Here is a 25,058-nt window from a genome sequence, read left to right on the forward strand (position 1 = left end):
TTTACCCAATTATCAAAAATAAAAATGCATATTGGTATAAACAAGTATTTTCGAAAGCGCCCTTTCTCAGATATTCCCCATCTGTATCTTAACACACCCTAATATACTGAGAACATAAATGATTTTCTGATGTTCTCAGAGGCATGAAACATTTGTCTAGTGTTCAATGTGGTAACCACACTCAAGGATTTTGAAAATATTTTTGCAAAACATAAAAAAAAAAAACCCAAGAGCTCGTCAGAATGAAATAATCTAGTTACCAAAGTGTGCACTCCAGATCACATAAAAAATATATTAGTTTCCACACTTGTGAAAATAGAATGAGTGGAAAACAGTCTCATTTCATCTGCTAAAATAGCATTTATATGGATCATGAACCCAGTATTAAAATAAATATGCCTTGTCTTGAATAACACTGTCAATTCTGTATTTTCACGCTTTGAAAATGAAGAATGTATTTGGACTAATTCAAAAGGATCATATGATACCTTACAACAAAGATAAAAAGTATACAAAACAACCCCAGCCCCTGTATGACTAAAGAACATAATATGAAAGTCAAAGTCTTGAAATCTTTGAAATCTAAACTAAATATCCTGTACGGATGGTGATGCAAGTTTCCTCTCACCCATTCTCTTCAAAACTGAGGTGGATGTAATCAATCCCCATGTCAGTAAGAATACTGAGCCTATGAAGCAACATGAAATTCTATTTACCCACGGGCTATGTGACCCATTCTGAGAACTAATCATGCATCATTTCACAGGTTCAATTACATTCATTACTCTTGTCATTTCAGAGTTCAATAAAGCCTTTTTCGCATTATAAGGACATGAATAAATGAGAAAGACTGAAATAGGTACATTTTAATGCTTATCAATAATTTTACAATGATCATATTTAAGAGATTTCTTCAGAATAACCAGTAAAATGATCAGTACCATAGACACAGAGCCTCCAAATTTAAAATCCACAATGTTGCTTTATACAGTCGTTTGATGGTGGTCTTGTTTACTATGCCAGTGAAATCGCTTGTAAGGAAAGAAACGGATCCTTCGTTAAATCTGGTGGGATTTTATTAACTAACTTATACAGATAATGGGCCAACATTTGCTTTTCATATTTAAAGAAAAAGATTTAATAGTTTCATAGTCATTACAAAGCCAAAAGCCATATTTAGGGAAACCAAAGTGTTGCAGATATTCCTTACAAATTTGATCACTCCTGCACACAAATCAGACATGTACATGATTTAATTTAGATAAAACCTATTTCAAAAAGCATTCTAAGAGTTACTCTCAATCAGGTTTTAAAACATAACCCTGGAATTAAAATAATAAATACAAACTGAATTTTTCAAACATTCAAAGTTGTTTTGTGAGCTGCCTTCACACTAAGAAATGCCCTGTGAAATTCTTAGGAGACATCAGGTTAAGGTTGTTTCACTCCACACATACCAAGGATGTGCCACTCCTTGTGCCTGAAAGAATAGTAGGGAAAAAAATGTTACAAATCTGTACAGAAGACCTCAAAAAGCTTGCTGCTCAAATGCGAATCAAATAGAAACAATGACAGAATTCAGGTTTTTCCTCTCTTAACCTTTCTTCTCAATATAAATAAAAAAATACAGTCAAGTAGGTAAATAAAGATCCCTCCACATTACTAAGATAATAAAGTGAACTATACCACATGGGAAACCACCACAGCCTTTCAACATGAACTTTTCCCAAGAATTTTATGGATGTCTTTGGCTTTATAAGCATAAAAATGACATGTCAAATCATCACTCCAGAGAGAAGGTGATGAAACAAAAGACCTACTTGTCTCCTAAGAACATGATGACTTGGACCAGTTCAGCAGCTAACATTACACCACAGACACAAGTACAACATGTGGTTTAGCAAGAATTCAAAAGACATGAGGAAAGGAAACAAAAGCCTCTATGAGCCAATGTCCTCAAATATAGTACAGTGACCCCCACATCTTCATCCCTAGAAAACTGATACAGCGAGCATTTCCAGAATACAAAGGCTTAACACATCCTTATTTAAGAAACACATGCTCACCTCCATAGGTCCAGAAAATGTATCATCCTTTCTCTCATTCTCATGGAGCTCCAGGGATCTTGGCTCAAGGAGTGGAATTCAGGGCCTGCCTACGCGTCTTCACCCTAAGCCACCTGGGGCTGGCTGATCAGGAGAGAACTAGCGAGCAAATGGCTCAGATTGTCTGAGCCAAAATGTAACACTAGATACAGCAGGTCATCAGGACTGAGCACCAGGACAAGAACAGCTGTGACGAAGAAGCAGTGGAAACACAGATACTGCAGATAGTTTTGTCCAGCAACAACTGGCTATGGCAAAGTAGCTGGTCAACATGATAACTTGGTCTAAAAGCTCACTGGTCAAATATGAAAGTTTCCAGTTTTCGTTTTTCAACTACTGGTGAATTTTGGTATTCTGACCTGTCACCCATCCACCTAACTGCCCAAGATGAAATCAGTTATTGGTGAGAAGTTTGGAAAACATACTTCCAACAACTGAGCATTCCTTGAAGCAGTCTGATTGTTCTTTATTCCTTGGCACAAAAATGAAAATGTAGTCTGACAAGTTTAAGATCTTTTTTTTTTAAAAAAGAAACACCGTAAAACACTCAAAATCCAGCCCTCAATTTTTTTTTATAATGTATTACAAAAACAATGGCATGTTCAGGGGAGAGAATAAAATACAGATAAGCAAAAATAGAACATAATAGACATCAAAAACCAACCTGGAGAAAAAATAAGCAAAGTAACCAAAACAGGATTAAACCATATGTTTACCATGTAGATTATTTCTTATACATCCACATTCATAAAATATCTCATTTTTAAACTAGGTTTAAATATGTATACATTTTATACAATTTATATACGTAATGCATTTAGGATCCCACATTAAAATTGTTCCAACTTTGCAGGATGATGAAGAGTAGAGAGAAGACATATGGGCTACAAGTTACTAAATGGAATGATGCAAAAATGCAGAAAAATGAGAAGTGGATGAAGTGAGTTTTAAAAAATACGTGAGAAGTTAACAATATTTATGAATCAGAAAATAGTGGTGCCTGAGGAGTCTTGCTTTTTTAAACCAAATTGTCATTTAAACTTGTTGATTTGCTTTAATCCCAAGTGTTTCTGATCAGTACGGGTGCTGCCAAGTGTTTGCTTGGTATCAGTATGTGCTCACATCCATTTTTACACGGTCCACCCCACAAATGATTGCTAAAGGTTCCACTAGATGAAAAGCCCAGTGTAGTAGTGTCCTGTGGCTACTGTAAAAATTAACCACAAACCTGACTGTTTAACACACCACCATTTTACTCTTTCAAAGACTTCCAGAAGTCTGAAGTCCAGGTGTTGATAGTATTGCACTCCCCACAGAGGCTCTAAGGGAGGACCCATTCCTTGTCTCTTCCAACGTGGAGCTGCCAGCATTCCTTGACTTGGGGCTGCATTGCTCCAGTACCAGCCACCACGTTCTCATGGCCGCCTGAGAAACTTCAGTTCTGCTCTTACGGCCTTTCAACTGGGATCAGCCACCCCTCAAGCAACCCAGGATAACTTCCTCATCACAATACCCTAATTTAATCACATCTGCAAAGACCCTTTATTCAAATGAGATAACATTAACAGGTTTCAGGCATTAGGCTCTGATGATCTTGAGTTGGGGGTGGGGGAGTATTTTTCAACCTACTACCCCTAGTGTAGTCACAAAATTCTCCTAAAATTTCCTTGAATCTGACTCACTATATCTTATTAGAATTGTATTAGTCTTGTCTAGTCTTTGCTAGTTACCCAAAGCACAGGCCACCTATTTAGATGCCTTTGTTATTACCTAGATAGGTTCCATCTGAAGATACCTTAGGATCACCTCCCCCAGCCCAAACTGATTCTTCTTGCTCTTTTTCCTGTTTATTGCTTGGTCTTCCTATGTCATCATCCATGTGACAGGACTTTGAAAATCAACCTTTTTCATCTTAAGTGCCACATCCAATTAATCCTCAAGCTCTGCTGGTCCCACTTCAGTTCATTTCAAATCACTCCCACTCGCCCTGCCCCCCACTCTGAATGTTCTTGGCCTGGTTGTAACCACAGGGGTCAGAACTCAGCTACAAGGCTGCCAGGCTCTGTCCTCTACCCTAGCTCACCTTTATCCATTCTCTATTCTGCGGTCAGAGCGATCGTTCTCAAACTTTCTGAATCTGATCAACTCACTCACCTACTTGAAACCTTTGAAAAGGTCCCATTATTCTCAGATTTAAGTTCGAGCAGCACAGACAGGAGGGACCGATGTGGCTGCTACCTACACCCACCACCTCATCTTGTATTTCTATCCCATTCCTTCCATGTCTCCTAAGCAGCCTGAACTAGTGTCAGCTTTTTCTAAAGTATCATGATTTTTTTTTTTAATTTTTACATTTTGGAACATACTACAGGTTCCTGCCTTGCCAGGCCAAACAGCTAGCCAACTCCTATTTATCTTCCCAAATTTGGCTCAGAGAGTACCTTGTTTAGGAACGTATCCCTACACACTTCAAACACGTGAACTCTATAGTATGTGTGTTATATCTCAATAATGCTATTATTGAAAAGAAAAGAAGGATCAGGCTCAGTGATGGTCCCAAGCTCATTTAGTGTTATATACATCTTCTCCAACTTCACAAGAGTCCCTGTGCCTACCTCCCTTACGTTGCTACTACACTGTCCTCTACTGGCTCATATGTCTGCTTGAGGGCACGGCCGTGACAAATTAATCTTCACGTTCTCCTTGAGTAGTATAATGTCTGGCACAACGCGGAAGCTCAGTAAATGTTTGCTGAGTGAATGACAAGATTACATAATCCTTCAACACAGCATTACACGGTTGAAACCAATTATAGTAAGTCCAGCAAGTGTTAGAATGGAGTTTACAGTCACCTGGATTGAAGTTAGGTATGTGTAACTTGCCACTTAGAACATAAATTACCTTAGGGGCTAAATTAGTACTAGGATTGACCAGTACTAGCCTTTAAAATGCCAAGTATAGCCATTAGAATGTAACTGTACTTTAGACAATATAAATCCTTTCCCAATGAAATACAGCCTTTGTCCTCCCTTTGCGTTCCAGCAGTTAGTGTTCATATTTATCAATCTGCTTACAGGGTGAGTCATCATCCGGCTACAATAAGCTGTGTTTAATTAGCTTTAAAGCATTTTTCTAAGAGCTTCTGTCCTTCCAACTTAAGCTCCATTAATTTTCTTGGCTGCCACATTATAGAACAAATAAAGGGAACACATCCTTTTTAGTGGGGCCAAATCATTCGTTACAAATACTTATACGCAGCCTCCACACGCGATGGCACAGTATTCATTTCTTTGTGTCGCCAAATACATAAACTTTCATTTTTTTCCTGTTTCAAAGCTTTTCCACAAATGGTAAAGATCAATCTTCACAGGATGTTACTTCTAATAACCAAGTTTTCATTAATAGCTGTAAGAAGAGAATAATTTGTAATTTTGTTCTTTACTGTAAAAGAACACAGACCAGAAGAATTCTATCCAGATAATGTGGGCCAATTTTAAATGCTCAATCTATTAATTGCTTTCCTAAGAGAGTATGCCTTCTGGCATAGGAAACCTGGCTTCCTCTCCAGCGGCTGGCAGGAAAGAGAGACAGAGGGAGGGAAGGGGTAAGGGACTGTTCTTGCCTTCCCTGATCTGGTGGGATGGAGTAGGAAAGAGTCTGAAGAGTTTCTCTTGGTAACTCCCAGTTTTCTACCTGGCTGGTTTAGAAGAGATTATAGTCTAAATACCTCCACTATCCCACTACAATTCCCTGCCCCAGCACCCTTGCTTGCCTTTTTTAGAACTCTGTGAGTTAGCTTTTGTTTCTTTATTCTTTTACTGTCTCTCTCCCTGCGAGGGTGTAAGCCTCCATGGATAGTCCCCATGTTTCTCTCTCACTAAACCCAATGCCTTATACGTTCTGGGAATGCAGTGAATGTTGGAAGGGAGCAAAGAAAAGGCTGAAATCAGAAGGGCCTGAGATGGAAATTTACGCTAGTGCAAAAGTCCTAGACAGAGGTCAATCTTGAGTAAAGTGGGGGCAGGCAGCGCAGAAGAAAACACACATCAGCATCTACTTCTGGCTGTAGTGAGGAACAGGCAGCCTTAGGAGAGGAAAACAACCCCCCGAGGCTTCTAATTCCCTATTTATTCTATTTGGTTTCATTAACAGGATTGCAATAGTATATTTTTCAAGTAAATATATGCTGCTCCTGTCACATTATGGTTCATGTAGACTTGCTGGTCAGTCTGCCCTTTCTAACATTGTTTCTGTGGGAAAATGAGTCACAAATTCCAAATAACTGACTCACCAAGATGTAGAACATAATCAACTCAAATTATAACCCAGTTTTCATTTCAACGGTCTCTGATTTCCCTCTTCTCTTTTCAGCTTTCTTGTTCTCTCAGCTATATTCCCTCTCCCTCCCCCTGCAATCCCGTACCTGCACGCCCATTGTGTTTGCGTGCACACACACCTTATATTCTCTCTGAAATAAGAACATAAACAAACATACCGGTCTCATATCCAGTTACCAAGTCTTACAATTCTTCCTTAATCATGAAAATTATGAGTCAGATATATTGAGCTCACGCTTCAGTCCAATTCACATCCTAGCTGAGGCCTTGCTTGCCTGTGTCTGGTCTGTCACAAGGGCCAGCTCATTAGTGTCCTGATTCCAATCTCTTCTTCTTTCAATCCATCCTGCAGATGCCAGTAGCTCATAACTGCCTCGAAAGCACTACTCTCTGCGTGATGTTGCTTTTTTCTCACTTCACTTCATGGCAAGTGAAGAAAGTTTATCCCCGAATTCAGAGCCGAGGATCTCCATAGGATGGTCTTCTCCACCTTCCCAACTTCACTTTCTCTTGCTGCAGCCTCAGGGCCCCACTGAGATCATTTCATTATTTCTTAGGCACACACTTAACCATCCTACCTGGTGTGTCTTCACTCATGTTCCTTCTCCCTCTGGTCTTCCTTTCTTTCCCAGTCACCCTTTTGTGATCAAATCTAGCCCCAGACCCTTGGTAAAAATTTCTCGATCACCTCATGATACCAGATTCCCTTCCTATATTCTTTTTGCGCTTAGAACTCCAAGCATTTGTGCAATGTTTTCACAATTTTTTTCCATATGTTTCCCATGAAAGCCTCCCAACAATACAGCAAAGTGGGTATTGTAAGCATATACACTTTACAGATAAGAAGAAAGGTTTTCAGAGACGTGAACTGATTTACCCAAGCTTGCACAGTTTCAATGTGGCAGAAATTATCTTTAAACCCTGGCCTTCTGATTCTATGTTAAATCCCCCATTTGGCATTTATTATAAACTGTCTCAGGTTGGTAATTATTTGCATCACTTTTTTTTTCTGCTGTGTTCCAAACTCGATTATAAGCTCCATGAAGGCAGCAGCTATGTAGACAACTTGCCCCAGTGTGTTATAATCCACAAGATGAGAACTCAATAAATATTTGATTGAATGATTCTAAGAGTAGGTCAATCCATTCATCCCATTTAAGAAGCTTCGGTGATTCTGCTCTCCCTGTTCTAATATTTGGATTCTGAGTGCTCACCTGAACACTCTGTGATAAAATGCAATATATCTTGGCTATTTTTAAATTTCTTAACCTAGTCATCCCCAAAACAAACTGAAAATTCCCCTAAATTTAAATTCCCCATAAGTTACTTTGATGAATAAAATGAGACCAGCAGGTATTTCAATGTTGGCCAATGTTGGCCATGAGATGTAGGAATAAAAGGTGGGGAAACCGGTAAGTGAAGCTGAGTCATACGGCACACTTGCTGAAAACACATGATATCCAGGATTCAGAACAGTACTTCCTCATAATCCTGTTTCCTTACCCCAATTTTTATTGAACACATGACCCAGGGAGCACATTACAAAACAATGAACCAGGGGCAAAGTGACACTGACTGAAGGCTCAGCAACAGACCATGTTGTTCATATTAACCATTTGTTTGTATGGGCGTGAGTACTCATGACTGTAATTCATACTGAACGTGAATTTTCTGCTAGTGACATTCTTCCCGTTTTGTGAAAAAGGATTCAAAATTTCAATATTTTCCAATGTACCACAAGGAGCTGCTATAATATCTAAGTCTAGAAGTCACTGAACGAGGACAGGGCACCTGACCTGAGTGTTGAAATAGAGGATTTTATGACAGGAAAAGAACTTCATCTTTTAGAACTGAATTCAGAAGGTACTCACAGGCTCCCCCCGTGATCCATCCTGACCTGGAGCACCTGGAGGTCCTGCTTCTCCCTTTTAAAGATTAAAAAAAAGAAGAGAGAATAGAGAATTCGATTTTCGGGCACACTTATAAAATAATAACACTAACTATTAAAGTATCTTAGATACAAACATAAAAATTACTTCTAAATTATTATTACTAATAATGTTATGTGGTCACAGATGGCAACTATACTTGTGAGTACAGCACAACATACGGAATTGTTGAATCACTATGCTGTAGCCCTGAAATTGTCTATAACATTTCAATAAAAAAAATGTAACACTGTATGTTAACTATACTTGAATAAAAAATAAACTTTCCAACTTTTGTTTGCTATTTTATTATTTACTTAATATCAAAGAAAAATTCTAACAAGAGTACAGGATTTTTTTAGGTACAAGTATAGATTTCTATTAACAAATTAGGTAAAATGCCCAAATAAAAGGTAGATAGAAAAACTCATTCATAATCATGAAGCTATAGTCTTCATAGCACAAAGATGTTAGATGTCTCCAAGTTAATCAAAATTTAATGCATTTTCAAAAAAATCCCAAGAAGATTTTTGTTGTAATGTGGCAAAATGATTCTAGGATTTAAGTAGAAGAACAAATTACCAAATAGCCAAGACAATTCAGAAGACCAGGAGAGTGAAATGAATTTGATCCTGAACACACATTCAGCTATGGGAGTTAAGAGTGTACACCACCAACCCAGGGAGAGATAAAAGATCAGTGGAACAGAAAAGGGAGCCTTCAATAAGTTCAGTATCCAGAAAGGAACTGTAACTGCAGCAAATGGTACTTGGATATTAAGTATCATTTAAAAAATTAAAACTGAATAATCACACACATGCACACACAGAGAAAATAAGACCAAGGTATGAAAAACAGAACTTTAAATACTTTAGAAGAAAACATAAGAAACTGTATTTATAATCCGGGGGTAGAGAAGAATTTTTTAAATGTAATAAAACAAACCATAATAAATTCTGATTATCTGACTATACTAAAAATATAATTGCTTATCATAAGGTACTTTAAAAGTCTAAAGACAGACTACAGATTAGAATAAACTTGCATGTAATAACAAAGGGTTAGCAAATTAGTATCCAGAATTTAAAAGCCTTCTAATACTCAATAAGAGAAATAACATAAAAAATAAAAATGGACTATATAAAATACATATGAAATTTAAAAATTCCTTCTGGATTATTGATTTTAACCCTTCCTGACATCAAATAACTTACTATGAAATTCATGAAGTGACTATATAAATATCAAATCTATATATGGCAGCAGATAATTGAGTTAATTTATAAAATAACTCTGATACTATACACTCATTCTTATGAGAATAGGGCATTATTCTTATCGCCAAAGTAAATGTGACCAAGGTTTATATCAATCCTTTCATATTTGTCTTTATTTTACTTTTTACTTTAAAGTTGATCATTCTGTTGGAATGGAGTCAATGGATTGGATCATTCTTCTGGGTCTATTAGAATTGATCATTCTAATTTGACCTTGCCTCCCAACAGTTGCATTTTAAAACCAAAATAAAGCTATCACTACAAATGGGGTTACTTATAAAGTTATTACCTGAAATTATTTGGAACTTTAACTTAGTATCCACCTATTTAAAATTAATACCTAAAATGTTTATTTTTGGATGGCTGTAAAAACTAGCACAGTTTTCAGTTATATGCCTTTAAATGACTATGCTCAAATTATCTAAGCATCTTAAGCATCTTATTTTATACCTGCCCTTTCACATCCTCAAAACTTTTCCCAAATTGCCAGTGTATATACAAGTATCTGACACATACTTAACAATATATATTAGCTGAATTTATTCCTAAAATGTATAATATTCACAGGTCAGTACAGCTATTAAACTGCCAGGGGCAGTGTAATAAAGGGCGGGGAGGGGCACACACAGGCACACCCTCAAACATTTAGGTTTTTTGAAACCTAACAAGTCATTAGGAGCCATGATTTTGTTTTCTGTTCAGCAAAGTGTTGCATCATAACAAGCAAAGTTCTCTGCAATTACACCACACTTTGTTTCATACCAGAGAAAACACTTCACTCTACGTGAGAACAAGAAAGGAAAGCAAAAGCATTTTTCTTGTAAATACTTCAAATGCCTGAGTTGAAAGAGGCAAGGGTGAAAGAGTCTCAGAATACATGTGCTGATGCATATGCCAACATTGTTTTCCATAGTTTCATATTCTAATGGATTCCTCAAAACCGTAGAAAATGAATCACAGAAGAACCACCAATAAAACCTGGCTAACATAATCAGCGATTAGAAAAAAAAAATTCAACCATATCACATTATGGAAACACGGATTCTCCTACTTTCATGAATTCTTGCATTTCATAAGCACAGTGAAATACCAACTCAAGCCAAATAGTTCATCTGTTCCAATATATTTACAAACGTTAGCTGACAAGCTGACGGCTGACAACAGAGGGAGCAAAGAATAATGTTTCCCTGTAAATTAACCAAATTGGGAGGGGAAGTGCTGCTGGCCCAATCATTCTACAGAAAAGCTTATGAAAATACCAAAGGCAAACAAAGATATATGTAGGATCCACTAAGTATAAAAGCTCTAGGTCAGAAAGTTTGAAAACTTAAAGGGATGTGTCAGGACCTACTACAACAGGGAAATACTGCAATGACTATACCTAAACTTAACATTCATATTAATAGTCGAGAGGATTCATCCAAGCCATTGGTTCTCATGTATGGCCCCCACATCAACTAGTTCAGCTCCAGTTCATGTGGGAACTTCAAAGGGCAAAATTACAGGCCCTCCTCAGACCTAATGAATCAGAAGCTCGGGATGGTGGAACCCAGCATTTGGTTTTAACAGATGTCCAGCTGATTCTGATGATCTGAGGACCATGGCATAGGTCTTCTGTACGTCTTTAGGCCCCTTACCTTCTGTACGTCTTTAGGCCCCTTACCTTCTCCTACCTCCAGGAACTGTCATATGTGACTTGCTAAGCAAATCTGTAGTTTAGCTCTTCTGTATGTAAAAGGAGGAGGGCAGTTGTCAAATAGTAGAAACAATAAATGTGGAATTACATAACTCCTTTGGCTGGTAAAAATTTCTTTTACTTCTTTGATGACCCAATCTTATTTTTTTTTCTAATTAGCAGGAGGTTTTTTTTTTAAAGTAACTAATTGTCATCAAGGATTATCAATAACGAAGTCTCCAAATTATGTGGGGATTTATTTTTATTCCTGCTTCATGTACACCATGATACATAATTATATGAACAAAACATCACCTATCGTTTATCATCCACAGCAGTGATTCTTACACCAGCTACATCAGAATCTTCTGAAGAATTCGTTAGACCGCAAATTGTGGACTCCACTCCAGAGACTCTGATTCAACAGGTGTGGGGCAATGCCAGGAATTAGCATTTCCAACGCGTTCCCCAAAAGTGCCAATTCGGTAGCCCTTGGCACTCTAGCCCAGAACTCAAGATACTCACACATCCTTTCTGCTCTTACCAACACCTCTCTACAATGACACTGTATATACAGCTTTACACGTGGCACTGAGTTTTAGGATGGCCAAGCTGTTCAACAGGTGTCTTGTTTACATAGGTGTTGTTTGCCTGACTTGCACATTCTTTAAAGGCAAGAAACACCTATGTGAGGTTTGTTATTTTTTTTTTAATTACCTAGAATACTTAGAATTGCGCTGAGCAGAATATAAAACCATATATAAGGCTATATGTCCCCTGCTTTATAAACACTAAAGCGTATCAAGGAAGGAGGAATGGGTTGTTTATTCTTCAATGTTTAATTTCAAGGGGATAAAGGAAATGGAGAAAAACACTGATGGATAGGGCTCAGCATTTGCTGTTGTAAAATTATGCACATTGGTTATCAAAAGATGGTAGTAAATAATCTTCACCTAGAAGTGTCCTCTTGATTGTCTGAATAATGTTTCATTGGGAGATGAAGGATGATTTCTTTTGGGCCATTTTCCATAAGATAATTATATGCAATACAACAACCTGTGAAATTCAGTACTATGATCAGAACCTAACCTGATCATTTGATTGCTTTCATGGCCTGGAGAATCTGGTACATGTATATATGTTTGGCTGGTGGATAGAGCATGCCCCTAGCTCTAATTTATCATTCTGCTATCCTATTATTAGTTTCTTTCTTGATATAAAAGAATTGAAAAAAGTTATGCTAAACATTATTTCTAAATCCAGTTTCTACAGTTAATGTCAAAGATGATTTATTCCACAAAAAGCAGCTATTTTTAAGAAGGAAATTTAACCAAAAACAGACATGTAAAACTTGCATTGCATGTGTATTTCCTTTCATGCTATGGTCTCTTGTACTTATCCACAAAAAAATTAAAAGAATGGAGAATAATTTAGTTTGTGGCCATAGCAACCCTCAAAATCAAAAAATAAAATATAATTTAATTTTGAGGAGATTCCTTATTTTACTGTTAAATACTTTATTTTGACTTTGATCTTACTACATGGTTTATTCTTAGTTTGTAAACAAATCTCCAGCATGCCAAAGGATAGATTGAAGATATAAGACCTAGGGAAGCTTCTCCCTGCTTACCGAATAAACAGACAAGAAGTTAGAGAGGAATCATGCAGAGAGGGGTATCACACAAACAAGGCCTGGAATTCTAGCTCTGCCATGTAACTGAATGCACTTCTGGATAAATTAATTCATCTGTCTTAATCCGACCTTACTATCTAAGTGACATTAATACTCCCAATGTCATAGATTTTTTTTTTAACAAAATAAATTAAGAGGCTTTGTGAAAGTGCCTTGCACATCTCTAGGCACAGAGGGGAAGATACATAAAAGTTAGCTGCTCCACTGCCTCCAAAAAGTTGGGGTCTTAACAATCCTTTGTCTTACAATTTGTTTTAGGATGCATTCTTTCAAATAATACAGTATTTTTATATTTCTACTGCTATGGTTTAGCATTATTATTTAGAAAAAAAATGAGTATCTAAAAAATACAGTTAATATTTTAGTATTTTAAAATGTCATAAAAACAGTAGAGTCAATAGTTTCATCATCATTTTCTATATTTGAGAAAGATTATTTGGGTGTAACGTGACTTTTCAACAATTTGGTGAAAGGAATTTTCATTGGTTATTAAATTACGGCTACGTGATCTTGGACAAGTTATTAATCTTCTCCATTCCTTAGTTTCCTCATTTGTAAAAGGATAAAAAAATTTTTTTACTTAAAGGTCAGTGATTTATGAGATTAATGTGAGAATGCATATAAAGTGCTGGAAAAAGAGTCAGGCATGTAGTAAGTATCCAATAAATTATGTCTCTTGCTATCATGTGTCCTGTCCTGTGTTCACTTCTCTTCATATCCACTTTAAACACCATTTTTAGTATTTCAATTGTTAACTGAAATTCTCATCCCTTTACCTCACTGTTCATCTGCTGCACTTGCTTAGGCGAACCTCAATATTCAGTAAATCAAACCAAAATCCTCCTCAGATCCACTCCTGGGCTTCCAAGTATAGCAATGGGAGGGGGAAAACAGTATGACAGTCACAAAGATTATAACTTCCAGCTTCAATGCGACTTCAGTGAAGCTTTTCTATTTCCTTAATCTCCTCTGGGCCACATTTTCCACACAGCTAAATAAAAAGTTCTCCAATCAACAAAAACTGCCTTTTCCCTGTCTCTCAACTGGCGACAACCTGTACTTCTTTAGAGAAAACAGAAGTCAACCATCTTGCCACCAAACCAACACACTAACCTGAATTTTCATCCATCCATACTTTTTTTAACTTTTCTCTCTTTTTTATTTTTTTTTTAAGATTTTATTTGTTAGAGCACGGGCGGGGTTGGGGGGGCAGCATGTGCACGCGAGTGCAAGCAGGGGGAGTGGCAGACAGAGGGAGAAGCAGGCTCCCTGCCGAGCAACAGGGCCTGATCCCAGGGTCCTGGGACCATGACCTAAGCTGAAGGCAGAGGCTTAATCAACTGAGCCACCAAGGTACCGCCCCCCCCTTTTCTTTTTAACAGTGAAATAGATATCCCTCCTTCAACCTAAGATAATCCCTTCCTTCTCTTCACTCTCCCATTCCTTCCCCTCTTCAAATGAAATAGAGCTCCTTACCAGGATTTAACTACTTGCAGGACATCTACGCTTAAATGTGCCACAGAACTCTTAAATGCACACATTGTATTTCTCATTTCTTCGCCTCCCCAACAGAAGACGTACTTAACCCATCCCAATAAATAATTCCATTAAATAAACATCAAACTTCACCATACATAAAAAGGAGATGCTCAAGAAATAAGACTAGTAAGCCACTCAAACTTTTACACTCCTATTAGAGGTCTAAATATAAAACATTTCAAATTGAGAAAATCTGCAGACAATATCCAAACAAAACTACTAAATGAAAAGCAGAAAATGAGAACCCAAACATTTCAGTAAATTTCCCTCACACAAAAATAAACATGAAGCAGGAAAAAACTGCAGCAAAATGCCATAACCTGGATTAATGTTATACAAGCATTTTCAGATGTAAACAAGGAAGATATAAAATAGGAATTCAGGAAATAAATTGAAAAGACAAAATAACCTCAGATATTACAATTAAATTACTAGAAACTAAGGGAGAAATATTTTACTTTAAATTTTTAAAGGCACTGAAGAAAAAAACTAAACATAGCCAATGACCACATTGAGGAAGAAGCATAGCGAATAGTGCATCATGCACATAGTAATACAACAAAATTACAACATAAGCATTATGACAAACGTAAGACCAACCTACCAGTGAAGAAAAACAGACTCAATCTCTGAAAAGAAAAAAATTTCAGATTGCTTTTAAAAGCAAAGACCAACGCTATGCCTGAGATAAGAGAAACAACTAAAAATTACTGAAAAAGCATACAATAGAATGTGCAAAGTTTAGCAAGCAAATAAGAATAATCAAAACGAAGAAATGCAATTCTGATATATAAGACAAAGTAGACTTCCAGCTAAAAATTATTAGGGGAGACAAAAAAGTGATAGCGATCATATCAAAAGCCACAATCCAAAATGAAGATGTAACAGTTATGAATACACATGCAACAAATAAAAACCACATTCATGAAACAAAGGATAGAAGAAGACTAGATGAAAATGACTAGAGGACACAAGACAGGTAAAACAAAACAAAAATTAAGTATATAGAATATTTGAACAAGATATTCAATAAAGAAAATTTTACAAATGTATACTGAGTTTTACATTCTCAAAACAGAGATTTACCTTCTTATATGACAGGAAACATTTCTGACAATTGAACATCTAAGAAGTCCAAGAAAAAAACTACAACAAATCCCATTAAGAAGATATTATGCAAATAATAATCTCTGATAAAGTGCAATAAAACCAGAAGTTGACGACAGAATCAGAAGAATTTTCAATCTAAAATTTTTTAAACTTTTAAACAATTTCTAGGAAAAAGAGAAAATCAAAATTACAGGATTTCTAAAAAGTAATGTTAATGAAAACACTGCATATTAAAATCAAGGGAATACAACTGAAGCAATAATAAAAAAATATGTATAAAGCTAAATACAAAAAGCAAAAAAATTGTAAATGCAATGAAAATAAGTGAATTCACTTCCCAGTTGTAAAATCTAGAAAAATGTAAGAAAAAAGAAGGAAGGAAGTAGTAAAAACAAAAAAACAAAAACAAAAACAAAAAACCAGAAATGGAAAATCAATGAAGTTAAAATTTAAATTACAATGTTGGATCTTTGGGGAAAAAAAAACCCAACATAATAAAGAAGCCAAAATCTCATTTATAATCAAGCAAAAAAAAAAAAAAAAGTATAAAGCGAAAGCATAAATATTCAAAGAAATAGCAAAGGGAGAATAATTACTGAAACCAAAAAAAAATTTTAAAAACCATGAAAGGAATTTGCACAATTCTATACAAATCATTTGAAAAATCAAGATGGAAAGACTAATTTCCTAAGAGAACGAAGTTTACTATTATTGACCCTGTGAGGGATAGAGTGCTTAAGCCAACCAATTTCCATGTAAGAAATAAGAAAAAGTTACCAAGAAGCTATTCAAAACAAAGAGCATCAGGCCCAGATGATAATGGAGAAGATGAGGAAAAACCATGCAGTGCATGAATTCAGTTGTAACCACCAATAACAAATGATTATTACATAATATATAATACCAGGAATGAAAGAACATTAAAAATCATACATTAAAAGGACAAGAATATAGCAAAAAAATAAGCACATAGATCAATGTAATAGAACAGAAAGCCCAGAAATAAACCCACATGTATATGGTCAATTAATCTTTGACAAAACAGGAAAAAATATTCAATGGGAAAAAGAGTCGATCTTTTCAACAAATGATGTTGGGAAAACTGGACAGCTACATGCAAAAGAATGAAACTGGACTCCTGGCTTACACCAAACAAAAAGATAAATTCAAAATGAATTAAGGACTTAACTGTGAGACCTGAAACTACAAAAATCCTAGAAGAGAGTGCAGGCAGTAATTTCTGCAACATCAGCCATAACAACTTTTTTCTAGGTATGTCTCTTGAGGCAAGAGAAATGAAAGCAAAAATAAACAATTGGGACTACATCAAAGTAAAAAGCTTCTGCACAGCAAAGGAAACAATCAACAAAACTAAAAAACAAATTTATGAATGGGAAAATATATTTGCAAATGACATCTCTGATAAAGGATTAGTATCCAAAATTATATAAAGAATTTACACAACTCAACTACCAAAAAACAAATAATCCATAACTCATTGTTACAACCATAACTCTCCTCAAATAAGTGTAAAGATATGTATATACTCTCCTCTCTAAAAGTTTAAGCTTCATCTCAGCCCTTTTGCCCCATCTTGAATAGGAGCTGGACTTGGTAACTCAATTCCAAAAAAAATGTGCAAGGAAAAAAGCAGTAACTTCACAGTGAAGAAACACGACAAATACTACCATAACCAAATCATCAAAGTTAATATAATCAATGATTAGTCATGTGATAGCATATATACTCTCTAATATGATGAGATGGGCACTTCACCTTTGTGTTATCCTTCCCTCCCCACCAAAAAAAACCCCTACAATTCCAGCCAAATCATGAGGAAAACATCAGAAAAACTCAGTGAGTGACATTCTACAAAATACCTAACCAAAGCTCGTCAAAACTGTCAAAGTTATGAAAAACAAGAAAAGGGTGAAATTATCAGAGATTAGAAGAAACTAAGGATATAACAAAATAATGCTATGTGGTATATCCTCAATTAGATCATGGAACAGAAAAAGGACATTTGTGAAAAACTTATAAAATTCAAATAAAGTATGGAGTGCAATTTACAGCAATATGTAGATATTGATTTCTTAGTTTTGACAAATGTGCCATAGTAATATAAGATGTAAACATCAGGAGAAACCGGGTAAAGTGTGTAAGGGAACTCCGTATACTGTATCTGCAACTTTCCTGTAAATCTAAACTTATTCCAAACTAAAAAGTATACTTAATAAAACTCAGAAGGCTTTTTTGTAAAATTTTTCAAGCTGACACTCAAGCTTATATGGAATTTTATACCTAGTACATCCATTACAATTTTAAAAAGCAAAACAAATTTAGATACTTACACTGTCAGATTTCAAGACTATAAGGCTATGACAATCAAGACAGTGTGTTGTTGACAAAAGGACAGAGGTATAGATTAGTGGAACAGAATCAAGAGTCCAAAAATAGTTTCACATGCATCAATCAAATCTTATTTGGCAAAATCCTCATGTAATTCAATGGGAAATGATAGTTTTTTTAATAAATGATGCTGAAAGAATTGGGTGTACTAATGGAAAAAAAATCAATCTTGACTTTTTCCTCATGCCATACATAGAAATTAAAATGATCAAAATGGATCATAGGCCTAAATTTATAGGCTAAGATGATAAAGTTTTAGAAAATACACATGTTCTAAATATAAGTATTTAGAAAAATTGAATTTTTTTCTTTTAGAAGAGGAGAAAATCTTGTAAACTTAAATTAGGTAAATATTCTTAAATATGACACAAAAGGCATGAACCACATTAGCAGTCACTCCCAATTTCCTTCCAGCCACTTGTGCTCTATTTTCAGCCCTCTGCAACCTCCAATCTACTTTCTATCCCTGTGGATTTGCCCATTCTGAATATGGAGTTTTAGTTTGCATTTCCATGATGACTGGCCATGTTGACATCTTTTTATGGGCTTGTTGCCACTGGTATTATCTTCTTTTGTGACATGTCTATTCAAAACATTTGACATTTTAAAAACTTGGGTTTTTATCTTCTTGAGTAATAAGACTTCTTTACGTATTCTGGATATATGTCCTTTATCAGATATATGTTTGAAAATACTTTCTTGACATCTTTTTCACTTTCTTAATTGTGCCTTTTGATAGGACAAAGTTTTTAATCTAGATGAAGTCCAATTTCTTAATTTTTTTTTGTATTGGGAGTGACTGCTAATGGGTATAAGGTTTCTTTCTGAAGTGATGAAAATATTCTAAAATTAGATCGCAGTGATGATTGAATAATTGTAAATATGCTCAAAACTACTGAATTGTGTGTATAATAAATAGGTAAACTGTATAATGTGTGGCTTCTTTATGAATAAAGCTGTTAAAAAGTGAAATAAGGTTTACACTTATAAGTATCTTCATGCAAACATGCTACCCAGATTAATTTCAAAAAGGGAAATAAACTAGGGGCTCCTGGGTGGCTCAGTCAGTTAAGCACCTGCCTTGGGCTCAAGTCATGACCCCCAGGGTCCTAGGATCAAGCCCCGAGTAGGGCTCCCTGCTCAGCAGAGGTTGCTTCTCCTTCTCCCTCTTCCCCTCCCCCTCCTCTCATGTGCTCTCTCAAATAAATCAATAAAATCCTTAAAAAAAGAGGGGGGGCAAACACTAGAAAAAGAAGAACTAAGCCCAAAGTTAGCTGGAGGAAGGAAATAATTAAGATTAGACCAAGAATAAATGAAACAGAGAATACAAAAACAAAATAAAAATAATTAAAGCCAGAGTTGATTTTTTAAAAAGATCTAAAATATGGGCAAATCCTTAGTTAGCTAGATTAAGAAAAAAAAAAGAAGACTCAAATAAAATCAGAAACAAAAGAGGAGACATTACAATTGATGCCACAGAAATAAAAAAGATCACAAGGGACTATTATGAATAATTATATGCCAACAAATTGGACAAACTAGAAGAAATGGATAAATTCCTAGAAACATAAAATCTAACAAGACTAAATTAAGAAGAAAGAGAAAACCTGAACAGATCAATAACAAATAAGGAGACTGAATCAGTAATCAAAAATTTTCTAATAAAGAAAGTCCCAGGACAGGCAGACTTCACACGTAAATTCCACTAATCATTTAAAGAATTAATAGGAATCCTTCATAAAATCTTCCAAAAAATAAAAGGGAGAACAGTTCCCAAATCATTTTATGAGGCTATTATTAGCCTGATACTAAAGCCAAATAAACCACCACAAGGAAAGAAAACTACAGGCCAATATCCTTAATGAACATATATGCAGAAGTCCTGAACAAACAGTATCAAGCTGAATTCAAGAGCACATTGAAAGGACCATCCACCATAATCAAGTGGGATTTATCCCTGGGATACAAAGATAACAGTATATGCAAATCAATGTGATACACCAGATTAACAGAAAAAAAGATAAAAAATCTTATGATCATTTCAAGAAATGTAGAAAAAATATTTGACAAAACTCAACACCATTTATGATTAGAACTCTCATAAAACTACATATAGAAGGTATTTAACTCAAACTCAACACAATAAGGATCACATATATATGAAAAACCCACAGTGAACATCATATTTAATGATGAAAAACTGAAAGCTTTCCCTTTAAGATCAGGAACACAACAAAGATGCCCACTCTTGCCACTTCTTTTCAACACAGTAGTGGAAGTACTAGCCAGAGAAATTAGGCAAGAAAAAGAAAGAAATAACATTCAAATCATGAAAGACAAAGTAAAATTGTCTCTGTAGATGGCATGATCTCATATACAGAAAAACCTAAAGAGTCCATCAAAAAACTGTCAAGACTAATAAATTCAGTAAAGTTGCAGGATACAAAATCAACACACAAAAATCAGTTGCAATTTTATACACTAACAGCAAAGCATACAAAAAGGAAATTAAGAAAGCAACCATATTTATAATAGCATCAAAAATAATAAAACACTTTGAAATAAACTAAACCAAGAAGGACAAAGATTTATACACTAAAAACTACAAAACACTGATGAAAGAAATTAAAGAAGACAAATAACTGAAAAGTCATCCCTGAATCCTAGTTCATGGATTGGAACATTTTTTATTGTTAAAATGTCCACATTACCACAAATGGTCTACAGATTTGATGCAATCCCTATCAAAATCCCAGTGGCATTTTTTATATAAATAGAGAAAAGAATCCCCAAATTCCTACGTTCAATCCAGGAACCAAAAGCATAGGCAACAAAGGCAAGATCAGACACGTGGGACTACATCAAACCAAAAAGCTTCTGCACAAAAAAGAAAACCATCAACAAAATGAAAAGGCAACCCACAGATTGGGAGAAAACATTTGCAAGCCATATATCTGATAAAGGGTTAATATCCAAAATATATAAGAAACTCCTACAATTCAATAGCAATAACAACCCAATTTAAAAATGAGCAAAGGAACTGAATAGTCAATTCTGCAAAAAGACATAAATGACCAACAAGTATATGAAAAGGTGCTCAACATCACTAATCAACAGGGAAATGCAATCAAAACCACAATGAAATATCACTTCAAATCCGTTAGGGAGGGACTATTAGCCAAAAAAACAAAAACAAAACAAACAAAAAAAGACAAATCTTGGCAAGGATGTGGAGAAACCGGAAGCCCTGTACACTGCTGGTGGGAATATAGACTGATATAGTCATTATGGAAAAGGGTTATAGAGGTTCCTCGAAAAATTAAAAAGATAAGTACCGTATGCTACGGCAATCTTGCTTCTGGGCATATAATCAAAGGAATGGAAATCAGGATCTCGAAGACATACCTGTTCACTGCAGCATTATTCACAATAGTCAAAACATAAAAGCAACTTAAATCCGTTGACAGTTGAATGAATAAAGAAAATGTGATATCTAGATAGATAAAGACACACACACACACACACACACACACACACACGCACGCACGTCATCCTCAAAAAAAAAAAAAAAAGGAAATCCTGCCATTTGTTACAACATGGATGAACCCAGAAGACATACACTAAGTGAAACAAGCCAGACATAGAATGACAAATACTATATGATCCCACTTATATGTGGAATCTAAAACAGTCAAAGTCATAGAAGCAGAGAGTAGAATGGTGGTTACCAGGAGAGGGAGAAACAGGGAAGTATCGGTCAAAGGGTCAAGTTTCAATTACGTAAAATGAGTAAGTCATAGAAATCTATCGTACAGCTTAGTGCCTACAGTCAACAATGCTGCAGTGCAAATTTTAAAATCAGCTAAGAAGGCAGACCTTACATTAAATGCTGTCATCACCAAAACAATAACAATAAATAAAGAGAGAAGGAAGAAACTTTTGGAGGCGACAGATATTTATGGCATTGATTGTGGTGATGGTTCCATGAGAATATACTTATGTACAAACTCACCAAGTTGTATACATGAAATATGAAATTTCTGTACATCAATGAAACCTCAATAAAGCGGATTTTTTTTTAAAAAGCTCAAAAAGGGACCTTAAAGCAATGCTCCAATCAAAAAATGGACAAAGAAACTAATTCCTTATAGAATACATTCTCTGACAAGTACTATATGCTGGGTGCTCTATCGCTCTCAGTCCCTACCACACCATTCTAAGTAGGTAGCATTTATCCCATTTTTTAAATGGAAAAAACTGGAAGGTCAAAGTATTTGTCAAAGGACATACAGCTAGTTAGAAAAAGTCACTGAGTAGTGGAAATCCAACTCAGTTCTATTCTCTAAACTTTACTACCTCCCAAAAATATAATTGCATTTCTTGGGGCACATGGGCTAATTATAACAAGATAAAGAATCATGGAACTTTACATCAAAAACTAGGGATGTACTGTATGGTGACTAACATAATATAATAAAAAATTATTATAAAATTAAGAAAAAGAAGGTAAAGAAAAATTAAATTAGATGAATGCCAAATTTTCAGGTAAAGTAAAGAACCTGTGTTCTTTAATAAAGAGAGACTAGATTATAAACTCCATAAAAATAAGGGTTGTGACAGTTTTCTTCCCCTCTGTATGTCTAGCACCTAATAAATATCAATAAATATCTGTTTAATTAACAAATGGGAAATAAAATACAGAATCAGTGAAATATAATTAACAACACATGACTGAGCTCTTTAAAATGAGCCCCAATATTTTACATTCAGGAAGCACTATTTATAATCTTTAAGGAATCATGGATATTTGGGGAACTTTCTTTCATAACACTTAAGCAAATAAACGAACAATTTGTCCAAAAGAAAAGAAATCAGTAGCAGACCAAGAAAATCTGGACTGCATTTCTGAGCAAGTTTGGCCTGATGATTAGGGAACATGACGACATCTCTAAATCCAATGCTTGACCATGCAGCCTCACTGGCTGATAGATTATACAAATCCTCTCCTTAGGTATTCAAAATACTTACAGAACAATTAGGTGGGCTGTTGGCACATTCCAGATAGACTGACTTAAATATATACACATGATTGATATCCTTATATTTAACAAGCTACAGCATAGAAAGTCCATTTCTATTTGATAATTAACCCCAAAAAGTTGTAAGAATATGATGGTGCTAACCCATCATCGTAAGGGCATGTGCCTTTGAGTTTTTCAGGGCTGGTGAATGACAGGCACTTTGCAGTTCCTCTTGCTCTAATTCTCTCACACTCATACCACACAATTGATAAAGAAGTTGTTAAGATTAAGGATGAAGTCCCCCAACCTCCCACCCAAGTACCTCCCTTATCGGGAGATAAGAGCTTGGTACCTCTGCCTCTCACTCACCAAACAAACCCATTTGAATGGCTTATCAAAGAAGTTCAACCTTCTAATATCCAGGGATTTTATTTTTGACACCTAAGAATTCACAATAGACGCAAAAGAAATTCACTAACATTTTTAAATTACAGTAAAACAACTTTCAGCTCATTATTTTATACCAATGTCATAATGTAAAAAAAGTCAAGTATCAGTACATTTTTCTAATGTTCACTCGCAAGTTACAGAATTTGGTTTTCTTATGTAAATACCTTGTAACCAGGACTACCCATTAATCCATCCTTTCCATGTCTTCCTGGTTCTCCCTGAAAAATAAATACGGGTATTTTAATACATTTTTTGTACTACTTTTTCCTTTTAAAGAAGACAGTATAAGATCATTTTTATTTAAAGTAAATACTCAAGCGCTTTTTCTATAAAACTCACAGCACGTCCAGGAAGGCCAGGAAAACCAGCATTCCCCTTTTCACCTTTTGCACCCTGTATTAAAAACAAAGAAAACAATCTGTGCAATAATTTTATTTTTAAGTTTTGTTTTGGTTTTTTGTTTTTTAAAGATTTATTTATTTATTTATTTGAGAGAGAGAGAGAGAGAGAGAAAGAGAGAGCCAGCGAGAGAGGGAACACAGGCAGGGGGAATGGGAGAGGAAGAAGCAGGCTCCCAGCAGAGGAGCCTGATGTGGGGCTCGATCCCAGGACTCTGGGAGCCGAAGGCAGATGCTTAATAACTGAGCTACCCAGACGCCCCCTAAGTTTTATTTTTTTACTCAAAAAAAGCTGTATTTTTTTGTTTGCTTAGCCTTCTGACTCTGTGCTTATGCCTTCAACACTTCCACAATGATTTTCTGCTCCTCAATAAAGAAAGCATGCTTGACCTTGGATGGGCATATTTAGCACACATGGAACCACCATGGGCCCCCACAGACATGTTTTTTCATTTTAGGCAAATTCCTAAGACTTTAGGTCTCGCAACACAAATTCTTTGAAGTTGGTTTGGGCACACACATGTGGATCTTGGTGGTTTCCCAATTTTCTTGGTATAAAGGTAAACAATTCTTCTACCAGAGGTTCTGGTCAGTCAAGTTTTGTCAGAGGCTGTACTGTAGGATAGCCTGTGACAGTAGCTGGACCATTCGGGAAGCTTCTAGACACCATCCCCAGAGGAGGTACAACAAGGATTTAAAAATTCCAACTCAATCTCAAGTTAAAAAGTGAACCTCTTTATGTAGTGACAGAATTCATGGAACTACGGCTTGTGCTGGCTCTACAACTTCCGGCAAAGCATTACTTTACCAGGCCAGCTGACACAAGACATTAAAAACAACGGTGAATGCAGAATTATTACAAGCATATAAACATAGAAACCACATCATGGCAAAATTAAAAAGCAGTGAGTATTTTAAATGTAATAAACAACACAATCTTCCTTCAATGTGAAGAAATCGGAAGGCCCGTAACAGTGATCCTCCATGGACCTGCTGTTAAGCAGCTGCCACTTCCTCCCAAGGAATCTCTCTCGATAAATACTTTAAAAATTCAGAGTGGTCAATCACATGATGTATTCTTATAAAATACCACACACCAGGTATTATTCTATTTTT

General features: G+C 35.6%; 1 protein-coding gene and 1 long non-coding RNA gene across 3 annotated transcripts in view; both read right to left on the reverse strand.

Annotated features, from left to right (window-relative positions):
• COL21A1 (collagen type XXI alpha 1 chain) overlaps positions 1-25,058 on the reverse strand; it is a 171,339-nt gene that overhangs the window by 31,560 nt on the left and 114,721 nt on the right. For both annotated transcript variants that reach the window (XM_057303976.1, XM_057303975.1), the window contains 3 exons: positions 23,884-23,935; positions 23,709-23,762; positions 8,314-8,367 (listed from right to left, as the gene is read on the reverse strand). In XM_057303976.1, the coding sequence (XP_057159959.1) occupies positions 8,314-8,367; positions 23,709-23,762; positions 23,884-23,935 (160 nt within the window). The remainder of the gene's footprint in view (positions 1-8,313; positions 8,368-23,708; positions 23,763-23,883; positions 23,936-25,058) is intronic.
• On the reverse strand, positions 852-8,307 carry LOC130542007 (uncharacterized). Its single transcript, XR_008956219.1, has 2 exons — positions 2,067-8,307; positions 852-1,480 (listed from the first exon to the last, which is right to left on the reverse strand). It is a non-coding gene; the product is annotated as an uncharacterized LOC130542007 (long non-coding RNA).

This window comes from Ursus arctos, unplaced genomic scaffold (assembly GCF_023065955.2).
Source record: "Ursus arctos isolate Adak ecotype North America unplaced genomic scaffold, UrsArc2.0 scaffold_29, whole genome shotgun sequence".
Classification (NCBI taxonomy): Eukaryota; Metazoa; Chordata; class Mammalia; order Carnivora; family Ursidae; genus Ursus; species Ursus arctos.